This window comes from Nelumbo nucifera, chromosome 1 (assembly GCF_055504915.1).
Source record: "Nelumbo nucifera cultivar China Antique chromosome 1, China Antique-T2T, whole genome shotgun sequence".
Lineage (NCBI taxonomy): Eukaryota > Viridiplantae > Streptophyta > Magnoliopsida > Proteales > Nelumbonaceae > Nelumbo > Nelumbo nucifera.
Genome location: NC_142649.1, coordinates 103,389,905 through 103,401,148, shown reverse-complemented (window position 1 = coordinate 103,401,148; position 11,244 = coordinate 103,389,905). Strand labels below are relative to the sequence as shown.

At 39.5% G+C, this 11,244-nt stretch overlaps 1 protein-coding gene across 1 annotated transcript in view; it reads left to right on the top strand.

Annotated features, from left to right (window-relative positions):
- The first annotated feature begins 1,362 nt into the window (after positions 1 to 1,362).
- Positions 1,363 to 11,244, top strand: part of LOC104611966 (ubiquitin carboxyl-terminal hydrolase 17-like) — a 35,040-nt gene continuing 25,158 nt past the window's right edge. The window contains exons 1-3 of the mRNA XM_088890824.1: positions 1,363 to 2,043; positions 4,437 to 5,751; positions 7,964 to 8,052. Coding sequence (XP_088746950.1) covers positions 1,757 to 2,043; positions 4,437 to 5,751; positions 7,964 to 8,052 — 1,691 coding nt within the window. The 5' untranslated portion in view covers positions 1,363 to 1,756. The remainder of the gene's footprint in view (positions 2,044 to 4,436; positions 5,752 to 7,963; positions 8,053 to 11,244) is intronic.

Sequence of the window (11,244 nt, the reverse complement as noted above, 5' to 3'; positions counted from 1 at the left end):
CCTTATTACCTTTGCAACGGGAAGCATTGGACGAACAACTGTCCAACCCGAAAGAAAATAACTGCCCTCATCGCCAAAGGTCCCTTTAATACCAAGGGGAGGTCAAGACCTTTTTTAAAAAACACAACGACGTTAAAATGATTTACGCAGAAAAAGAAAAAAGAATTTTAGTATAGATAAGATAATCAATGGATTATATTGCAGACGTACCTCCAAACACACAACAGCCGCATATCGGGTATATTTCAATTTGGTGCGCATGGGGCTACTGGCACAAAGTGTCGTCGAGATCTGTCTTTTCGCACTTTGAATGAAATCGCGTCTCTTCCTTTTTAAAGTTTTAATTCGAGATGGAATGGATTGACTAGAAAAAGTTGTTTTGTTTTTCCTTTGTTTCGACTCCGGTTATGAGTCTTGCTGACGAAGCATTGATTGCTTCTTCTTGTTTTCTAGTCCTTATTTTGTCCTTTTTTTTTTTTTTTCTTCCACTTGGATGTTTTAGTCAAAATTCTACTCTACTAGTCTACTCTAACCACCAATCACTGATTCGCCGGCCTCTGTTTTGGGCCCACCACCACGGTACTACTCACCCTGATAGTGGACCGGACCGGACCGGGCTAGCATGGCCAAGAAGCCAAGATTTGTATACACCCAAGATTGAACCAACCACCCAAGGCGTGACCGGTTCGATCATCATTCGGGTAATCGGGTTCAATCATGCCAGATCCGATCTATGCTTATGTCGGCCTGTCCAAGTTTGAGTTGAGGCAGTTTTTGACTTTTTAACGCGCTTGGTGAGTGAGACATCTTCATCAGTGGTTGGTGGGAGGCTGCCAGCCGAGAACCCACTCTGACCCTAGGATCATCTTTTGGTCCCCATATATTGCACGAATGATGATGGATCCGCGTCACACCACGAATAGAAAACTGTTCCGTGGCAGGCGGTCTTTTTCTGGGGGTTTAACTGTCACAGCCGTTAAAGCTATTACATTGGTTGGACCATCAAGCATCGATTTCACGGAATTTTCTGTGGTTAACCTTGACGGATCGAAATTCTAGCCACGTGGCAACTAGTTGTTGGATTGTGGAAGAAGGAACCCACGATTATACGATTTCTTTCCTCACTCTTGTCGGCCGGTCCGACCAAAGATGGTTGGCGTGTGCAATGCGTGCCCGAGTCCCGTCCGGTTCGAATATTTGATGAGCTCAGAGTTCACGCTTATCGATACCACGATTCACGAATACCTCAAAATTCCTTCCCTCCAATCGTGACCTGGTTATATTTTACTTAAAAAAAACAAGGAAATAAATAAATAAATGGAAATTAATTTGACAATCTGTTTATTTCTCCATCCAGCCATCCATGGTCAGTTTCTTTCTTTCTTTCTTTCTAAAATCTCTGATCTCAGAAATCTTTTAGGCCATCCAGAGAAACGAGGTACGAACGAATGCACCTCCAATCAGTCAGTACTAGAAACGAGCGTCATCTTTCACTGCTGCTGCTGTTTGTTGTGAGTTATGACATCGCTCTCTCTGGAAGCTCTTCTCTCAGCCGTCCTCGATCTTTCCTATGCAGCTATTATTACTGAAGCATGATGTATCGTCGTCAATAATCAATGGCGCACATCGCGAGACACCACTGATCCGTTGGTCATCTATTGCATGCAGAAGAAGAAGCAGCGCCGGTCTTTATGTGGTCTGGTAAGAGCAGAGAACTGGGGTCGGGTGTTCTGGATGCATCTTGGGTGCCGGATAAATGCTTGTTCCCGGGGATCTAGGGTTTTCGTACCTGGTCCTGCTCCTCTTCTTCGTCTTCAGCCCCATCTTCGGCTTCGTAATTCGTCGGAAATGGACGATTGCGGTAGCCAGGCAGGAGGAGATCAGGAGACTCATGGAGTTGGCTTCCGAACAGGAAGCCAGGGCAGCTGTCGAGGCTGCTTTTGAGTACGGCACCGTTTCAGTTACTGTTCGTCAATCACAGTGTGCTGTTTGTTATCGCCCCACCACTACGCGCTGTGCTCGATGCAAGGCCGTCCGCTACTGGTATGTACACCCTTATTCTAATTGGAATCTATGGTTTTGGTTTAGGGTTTTCAGTTGGCTTGGTTGCTGGTGTAAATTCTGCCCGCACAATCGCGGAATTATGTGTTTGTATCAACTTGATACATCCATATAACTTCAATTGTGTTTAATGGGTAACAATTTGGTATTTAGACTGAATGGATAATTTGGGCAAACCGGCAAAATAGTTGGGGGCTTGTTTCAGAATGTAATTTAGGGAAGGTGGAAGCACAGTTGTTCTAGCTCTTTTTTATTGGGAAGGGCTGGAAAACTAATTCATTGTACACCCAACATTTTCTTTAGATCAAATGGAAGAAGTGGAATTTGATTGGAGAATGGATAAGGAACAATTGACATTGTAAATTTGGCATGTAGCTCCGAATATCAAGTAACCTGCTTTAGATTATCTTCTTAGTGGATCCACAGTATCAACCTACTGGAACCTATATAAAAGAAAATTCTTAAATATCTTAAAATTTCATAGCAATTAGCAAGGAGTGATAACTGATATATCCACCTGTAGAAGCATTACAGTTTTGATAAAGTCAACCAAGGTAATGAATTTATAAACATTAATGGGAAAAAATTCGTGAAATCCCTCAAAGGATAAAGAGGCTAGTTTTGGTCATGCTTTAATTAGTTAGGGCAACAAAATTTCCCTTTCTTGTGAACTTAGATTGCATGAACATGGTTTTGGAAGAATCCTTCAATATAGGATTGATTTCTAGAAGCTTCAGCATATCTTGTGCTATTTCTAGTATGATATTTTGAAGGTATCTATTAATTTATTATTATTTTTCAGGTTGCATCTTTCCTCACATTCTTTATTTTGTCCCCTTCTGTGGGACACAAATGACTGTATTATGTGCACCTCAATCCAATTTGTCCAGGAGTTGACTGGGCAGGCTGAAAAGAAAGGACCTGGGGATATGCGTGCAAAAATGTATTTGCTATTAATTTTTTTTTTTTTTTTTTATCTCATAAGTTTTAACATCATATTACCTGTAAAGAGGGCATGAATTGATCTTTTTTGGTAAAAGCATAAGTTGATCTAAAAGTTAGTCTTAGGTAGCATATGCCAGATCTTCATCTATAACAAGGAGAAAAACGTGAACTATAAGAAATAATGTGCCTTAGGAATCCTTTGAGTGTTTGGAAAGTGGAGTGAGATGTGTGTCAATCATGGATTAGGCATCCATTTGGAGAGTGCATGTAATAATGAGGGTTTGAGTGCTATATTGGACATTTGGACCTTAGTGCCCCCATCCATGCTCTTTGGGTAGTATTCCTGCTCTGAGTGCACCGATTTACACTTGCATACAAAAATTTACAAAAGCGCAATGAAAATTTGTAGTGTGAATTCTAGGCAGTGGCAATCAATAATCATCTTTTCCCTAGCCTCCTCTTTTCTTCTCTATCTTCATGTAAGCAGCCAAGTACTAAGAAATAAAAAAAATTAAATGTACTCTCTCAGCTGTCCTATTTTTAGTTCGTCTCCTCTTCACTCTTTCTTCTGACATACATACACATTAAGAAAGAACCTATTTGAATATTTAATATCATATTATCATACACTTTTCCAAGTCCATGAACCAAAAGTAGTATCTTCCTCATTGCCCTTACATTATTTACTAAAGTTTTAAATAATTCTAGATATTTTAGGAAGATTTAAATCTATTATCTACTTTTATTGCTACTACTATCAACAAATTTGATGGTTTATATAAGTACATGTGCATAAATACATATACATGTTTTATGTATACCACACACACATTAACATAAATTGGTGCTCTAATCTGGTGGTATGCTTGCATTATCATTCCTTCTCTTGTTCTCATGCTGCACTCTAATCGCTTAGGATTGGATCCCTTCTTTAGATGGGTATTGAGGTCTACCAACCATATTGCAGGTACTGGTAGTTTATCTAGAAATTGCCAATCTACCATTTGTCTTTTTTGATACCCTAAGCTTTGCGCTGATCTCATTTTCATATCATATTACACTTTTTCTGTTCTGGAGAAAGATGGTTATACAGCAGTTAGGAGATATTTGGTTGGATGTCTTCCATTATATCAATCTGCAGTTGCATTTATTGTTTCTTTTTTTAGTACAAAAAAGTTTGAATTTCCTGAAGACAGGATTAGCATGGCCAACCACTGATAATTGGGATTAAGTCTTTGTTGAGTTGAGTTGATTTGATTTCTGAATTTCCAGGGATGGCAGGTTATAAGCTTCCCTGTATATAATGGGACTAGCATGCAACTTATTGTTGACACGCTACTGTAAACAAAACCTTTAGCTGTTTATTCTGGCCATGGATTCTTTGAGGGGTCTTTCTTTCTATACTTCACCTTTATTGTGCATTCTTGCAGTTCTGGGAAGTGTCAAATTATCCATTGGAGACAAGGTCACAAGGATGAATGTCATCCTCCATATGCTACTAGCCAGTTTAATAACGAGGGAACCAACTCTGGCCAAAAGGCAGTATTGCAAGGAGAACAGTGTAAATTTTCTGACAATACTGAGTTAGAAGACAGTTGTGGTGGTAAACCAGTTGAAACCTTATCTAAGGAACCTGCATCATCTAAATTTGTTTCCTGTTCAGAAGTTCCACGTGAGAAGCATGATAATAAAATTGAGCCACTTTTGGATGCCAAGAAAACATACATCACTTTTGAATCTTCCAGTGTATCATTGTTGTCTGACATTTCTGCATCCACTGGTGTGGATGAATCATCAGATGATATTTATGCTAGCAAGGTCCCTAGTTTAAATCCACCTGGCAGATCAGAAGCTCCTCAACCTGTTGATACCAGTTCTGCTAAGCTCAAGGCGACCACTGTTGTTGATGACAGTAAGCTAAATGAATCACCTCCTTTAGAGCTTAATAGTTTGGTTGGTTCTGAAGATAGCTTTTCTTGTTCAAGTAAATTAAAGCAGAGTAAATTGAGTTGTGATGATGAGGTCTACAGCACATCAACTAGTCCGTCATTTTCAAGTTCAAATGATTTTTCAAGTTCAAGCAATGGCTCTGATGAATCTACTACTTCTGAATCTTCTACATCCTCTTCTGATTTCTGGGAAGGAGCTCTAGACTCAAGTGGGTCTATAAATGATTTTTGTGATAATTGTACTCACTCAAGTGTAACTGAAGTTGGGGATATCATCTCGTCTGGTTCTAGTTCTTTACAATTTTCAGCTAACTGCTCTAGAAATAACATTCCTCCCTCAGTTTCACAACCTTCCAAATCCAAGGCTGATGTTGCTTCTGAGAAAAGCTTGAGGAATGAAATGCCATTTTATGGAGCTTCTGCTGTGGAGAAGATGGTTATAGATGTGCCTGGAAGAAGTAACCCCCCAGCCTTGATACCTGAAAAAGCAGATTCCAGGGCTAAAGAAAGGAGCAAAGACTCACATGTATTGAAGTCTTTAGGGAATAGATCTTTATCATCTGACATTTCTGATCTTCCATGTTCTCGCACTGGAGGGCATTTCGCAAAGTCCACAAAGGTTGATGGCATTCATGTAGCGCCTACTGCTGTATTAGAGGCTGCACATTCATCAAATGCTAGTAATGGCTTGAAAACATCTGTCAGTAAAGTTGTGCAGCAGTTTAGGGCCTCTAAAATTTCGATATACAATCCAATGGGGTTTGGAACTGAGAATGGTGGAAAACACAGCTGCAAGGTATTTCATAAACTCACGCCGTATTATTTCGAGCTCTTAAGGCCCCGTTTGGCATCAATTCTGGGGATTCTCATTCTCAGAATCCTTTTAGAAAAGAATGGATTCTGAGAATTTTCATCCTGAGAATCACCAGTCCTGTTTGGCACAGTCATTTGATTCTTGCTTCTCAGAAGCAGAATCGCGTTTGGCAGCCACCAATTTGTTTGAATCAATTCTTTGACCGTTTGATAGATTTAAAATCTATTGATCAGAAAATATTCATGGTGGATTTTTCATCATTTTTCCATCTTGCCATCTCTGCATGCTTGACTAAATGGATTTACTCAAATATTCAACTATCTATATTTATCTGTCCAACGGTCTGAGCAGAAAAGATGAATACTAAGTATGACTGATTAAAGAACTAGAATCTTTAAGTAGAATGGATTCAATATCATACTAAGGGGATTTTTCATCTCTTATTCAGTAGTTCATAAAATATTACACATCAGACACTCCAAATGAGGACTGCTGACCCCACAAAGTAATCCACCATTACAAACAGCCCCTTAATTGGGGCCATCATTTATGCTTTCAAAGAGTTACCAAAACCAATGGACCCAGAAAACTTAATGCAATGTTACCTCCCTTTTCTGATCAGCAATAAAGAAGTAATTCATTCTTTAAATTTAAGAAAAATACAGCAATAGGTTGTGGATACAAAAGAAAACATACACATTATAGATACAACCCATCATCCCTTTTACATTTGAGCCCAAAACATCCGCTGTCTATTCACCCCTTGTTTAGCCAATAATTTGCAGGCCTGCATACCCACCTGATTTGTAATTGCATATCTTTTGAAAACCATCTGAAAGTTCATTCCTGAAATTCCACACCACATTCTCAGCTGGCTTGTTGGTGTGTTAGCTTGGTCGTCCCAGCATTGACGCGGAATCAAATCCCACAACCAGCACTTTGGGAAAAAAAGGGGGCAACGGGGAAAGCCATTGCTAATTAATCAAAAAAAATCTTGTCAACCAGACTGATACACCCAGTTTTCATCTTAGAGCATCAAAAGAATCATGGACGTTGCACTATGTATATATGTAATTCTTTCATTTTTTTTATAGCTATGTGGCAAAAGTATAAGATCTGATTCTGGTCTCGCTTTACATTTTCTGATGTTCAGGTCAGAGAAAATAGAAAGCAGGACATGATTTAAATAAATCCACAAGTCGACTACCAAGTTGAAGTTACTTGCCTTCTTTCTGTAACTAGACTAAATGCAGCACATGTATACACAAAAATGGAAACAAAAAGGAAAATAAAATCAAGTAGTGAGGAAAATGAATCCATAGTTCAAATCTATGAAAAAAATACCTATAATAAATATCTCCACAAGAATAATGGTGATAAGAAAGAACCCATAGCTCCATGTATAAACAGAAATAACCAACTCAATCCAAAAGGGGTAGCGTATAAACAGAAGTCTGAGAACAAAGGCAGAGAAAAAAAGACAAAAAACAGAGAGAAACCGTGAGATCTTTCGGTGTTGTATTGATTGAAAGTGAAAAAAAAAGAAGGATGAGTAGTTTACCTGAGATCGTATGGGTTGCAGACGGCACCGTTGGAGAGTTGCAGAGATCTACACCCTTTCCTTGGAAATATTCTGGGAGCAATGACAGTAAGAGAAAGAGAGAAAAAAAAAGAACACAACTGGTGAGAATTTGGGGTAGTACAGATTAAAAGTGAAACGAAGAAGAAGGATGAGTTACCTGGTATCGCCTGTGTTGTAGAGAGACATTGGAGAAGAGAACCGTTGAGGGTCGGAGAAAAATGCGACTGGGATTAGGGCTTCTGTGTTTTGTATTGCATAATTACAAAAGTGCCCATGTTCACACGTGAAACATGGGCACTTGTGTTCGTTTTTAATTAAAGGACATAGCAAGAAACTTGAGGATGAGAATCACTCATCCCCAGAAACGTAAAAAGTGGATTCTTCGAATTGGCCATTCAGATGAGAAATTCCATCCAGAATTGGAGCCATTCTTCGGAATGAACGATCCCAAACACCATTCCGCTCCAAAGAAATGTGAGAATCGCCAGAAATGATTCTCCGGAGTGATGCCAAACGGGGCCTAATTTCCCAGGGCTCTTCTGATTTATTTCTTTTGATTGGTCGACTTTTTTTCTGACATTCTTTGCACTGATTCTGTTTTTGTTGTTACAGATGCTTTTTCCATATGAACAGTTTGCTAAACTCTATCATGTGGACAAGGTGGAGCTGTGCCCTTTTGGCCTCACAAACTGTGGGAACAGGTTAGTGAATTTCATTCACATTCATGACAATGTGAACATGATATTTGTTCAATTATATATGCAGTTCTATGGAGTGATTGCAATCATGTTTTCTGTTAAGGCATGTAAAGTTATTTTGATGTAGGATACATACTCAAAGATAGGTCTTCTATGACATAGGTTTTTAATGGGTCTAGAGACTAGGGCTTGAGGAAGAAAAGGAATCTCAAGGCTGCACACTTCAGTAGTTACAAAACAAATAACTTCATTTTTGTAGAATATACTAGCAAAGAAAAGAAAAGATAAAATATCCTTATATAGTGCCACCTCCTAATCCAACTGAATTCAACCACATGTGGGAGTGGACAGGTGAAGAATTTATTGCATAGTTTTCATTGCTCGTGTTTTTTATGGTGTGGTTTATCTATGTGGATGGTCTTTGTATCCCATGATTTTGAGGTCAGACATCCTATTCTTGGAAATGTGGTTGAGAGAGTTAGGTGGTTGGAAACATGACTAGCAGGGCGGTAGTTTTGGAGTGGGTTCGCATGGAGGGGCAATCAAAGAAGAGAATTCAAGTTAGAAAATTGAATGCTTGTTTTTTTCTCTTTATATTGAGCAGTAAGGAGGAAGCAGATGAGATTTTAGATTTAAAAGCTAATCAAATGAGGTTGCCAGAGCTAAGGTTGGACAGATGGAATCTTTTGGTTGGAGCAATATGAAAAGTGGGGGTAAGAAGGCTCGTTTGGATCAATATCTTTGGATGGGTGTGGGAGTTTCAGGAAAGTTGACCCTCGTACAAATAGGTGGAAAGAACCTGGTAATGGCACGGATTTTGGTTAAGATTGAGGAGATTCACTTGGTCCCATCGTCCATTGCATTGAACTCATTGGGGAGTGGTTTGACCTAAGGTTAGTGGTTAAGGATTGTCTTCAAATGTGTTGGCTTGAGGACTGCGGGGAGGGGGGGAGGAGAGTCAAAAAAGTTAGGGGTGGGAGTTCAAAGGTTGAAGATAAGGGCAAAATGGAAAATAAAAAGTGTAATTGTGCTGGGCTGGGTGGTTGTGTTGATGCTCATGTTGGGACGAATTTAATGCAATGGATGTAAAGAGATGTGATTGGGGTCAAGAGGCTAACTTGTAGGGGAGAATGGGAGATTTTGGTTTGGAGGCCTGTATTGAAAAGTGTGGCTTCTTAACAATTCCAAGCTTAGTGGGGATGGATCATGCGACATTCTGGCATCCTAAAAGGTAACATGAGCTCATTTGGTGTTGGGTTTTCGGTAGACCTTAATGGTGGTCTATCATCTTCTGTTTTGAAGTTGGTTGAAAACCCAGATGAGCTAGAGCTTTATGTAAGACTAAGGTCATTGAGTCCTCGTTATGTGATTGAGATGGTTTCGTATGGTGTATGGCAAAGTTCTTTTACACTGACAAGGAGATTCCTACAAGTATCAAGAGTGAGGAATCAGGATCTGGTATATGGGTAAGAAGGTTTTTGATGTTCAATCCAGAGTTGAAACATTCATAGCGGATAGGGATGGCAACAAGGTGGGTTTGGGGAGGGTTTTGTAAATTCTAGACCCTACCTGCCTCCCTAAACATCCCATCCCATACCTGCTCCAACACCCATAGCGGGTTGGATTTTGAGAATCCAAACCCTCCCTGCACATGAAAAAGCAAAACCCTTCCCGACGCTACCTTCCCTGCATTCAAGGGTAGGGTGGGTTGGGTTTGAAGGCATTATTTTTTTGCAAGAAACCTTTGAGAATAGAGTTAGCAAAATACCGAATCTGCTGCCCGGATATCGTTTAATCTGGATTTTATAGGTGGAAGGGAAGAAGGTGCAAAGAGGTTGGTAGGCGGAGAAGGGGGAGACGAGGTGGTGGTTGGAGGTGTTAAATACAATTGTGTGGCCTAAGTTGAAAGAGTAGGGAGAGAAGAAGGGTAAGGAGGAAAGAAGCTAGGTCGGGGGTGAGGATGAAAAAGTAGAGGGGGTTTGAAGTCAGAGTCAAGGAAGTAGGGGAAGAATCTGGGAGGAAAGTTGGTGAGGACAAGTTAGAGAGGTGAACACTGATAAAGGAAGGTTAGGTGGCTGAAATGCACAAGTTTTTAAAAGGAAAAGACGGTACAGGACCAAGCTTTCAGAAGAAGATGTTGGAGGTAGTTGTGAGTCTGATGATGAAGAGGGACAGTATCAAGAAGCATCAAGGAAGGCGTTCATGGAACTGGAGGAAAAGGATTGTGAGAGAGAAGGTTTTGGAGTTGGCAAGGAAAGCTGTTTTTCATAAGGTTGAAGATGAAAAATGTTTTTTCCAAGGGAAGATGACATAAAGAATGGAGAGTTTCTGCTTCTCAAACTTTTGAAAAGAGTGCAGTCTTGGAATTAGAAAGGTAAATGAGAGCTGTAAGGGCCAGAAAAATTATAAGTGGAATGTCAAGTCTGGGAGATGCAACAGGACCTAGACAGGAGGTTCTGGTTTCAAAAGTCTTTGCAAGGTTAAGAGGGGGTTTGTTTGGGTTAGGTCCTATCAGGAAGGTGAAGAAAACAAAGAAATTTCAGAAGGATAATAAAAAGGCGATTTTTCAATCTCTTGGTAGAGATGAGTAATTGGAGTTTTGGGGAGTGGTTCAGGTCTGTAAGGGTGTTGGCTGGGGTCTGGAGGGGGTTTGGGTTTTTTGATTTTAAGTAGTTGGTTTATTTGGTTTGTGATGTGTGTGTGGTTTTTTGGTTGAAGTGGGAGGTGTAAGTGGGTGATATTGGTTTGTTTCTTTTTCTCTTTTTATTTCTCTTCTTTCAGGTGACTGCTGGTCATCCTTCTTCTAATCTTCTTTTTATTTTTAATTTCGTCTTTACCTTCAAAGAAAAAGATCCTGCATGAAGGTTGAAGTGTCACTAATCTTGCAGCATAACAATATATAGATTATTTTGATTGATTACAATATCAAGATAATTTTATTGCTTAAAAAGAAGTGAAAAAAATAGGGAAGAACTGTTTTGGGCTCAGCTGTGATTTCTATAATTTATTCCTAGTTAACCTGTAAGTTTCTAGGAGGGTTTGCAGCTTGCGCCTCTCTGTGGGATGTTGTATGAAATCATGATTCTAAATCATTTTCTGAATTAATAAAATTATATATTGATAAAAAAAATTAATAAAATTATACTATTACTCATAAAAAAACAAAGAAGGAAAAATGTAAGCAGGAGCAAGAAA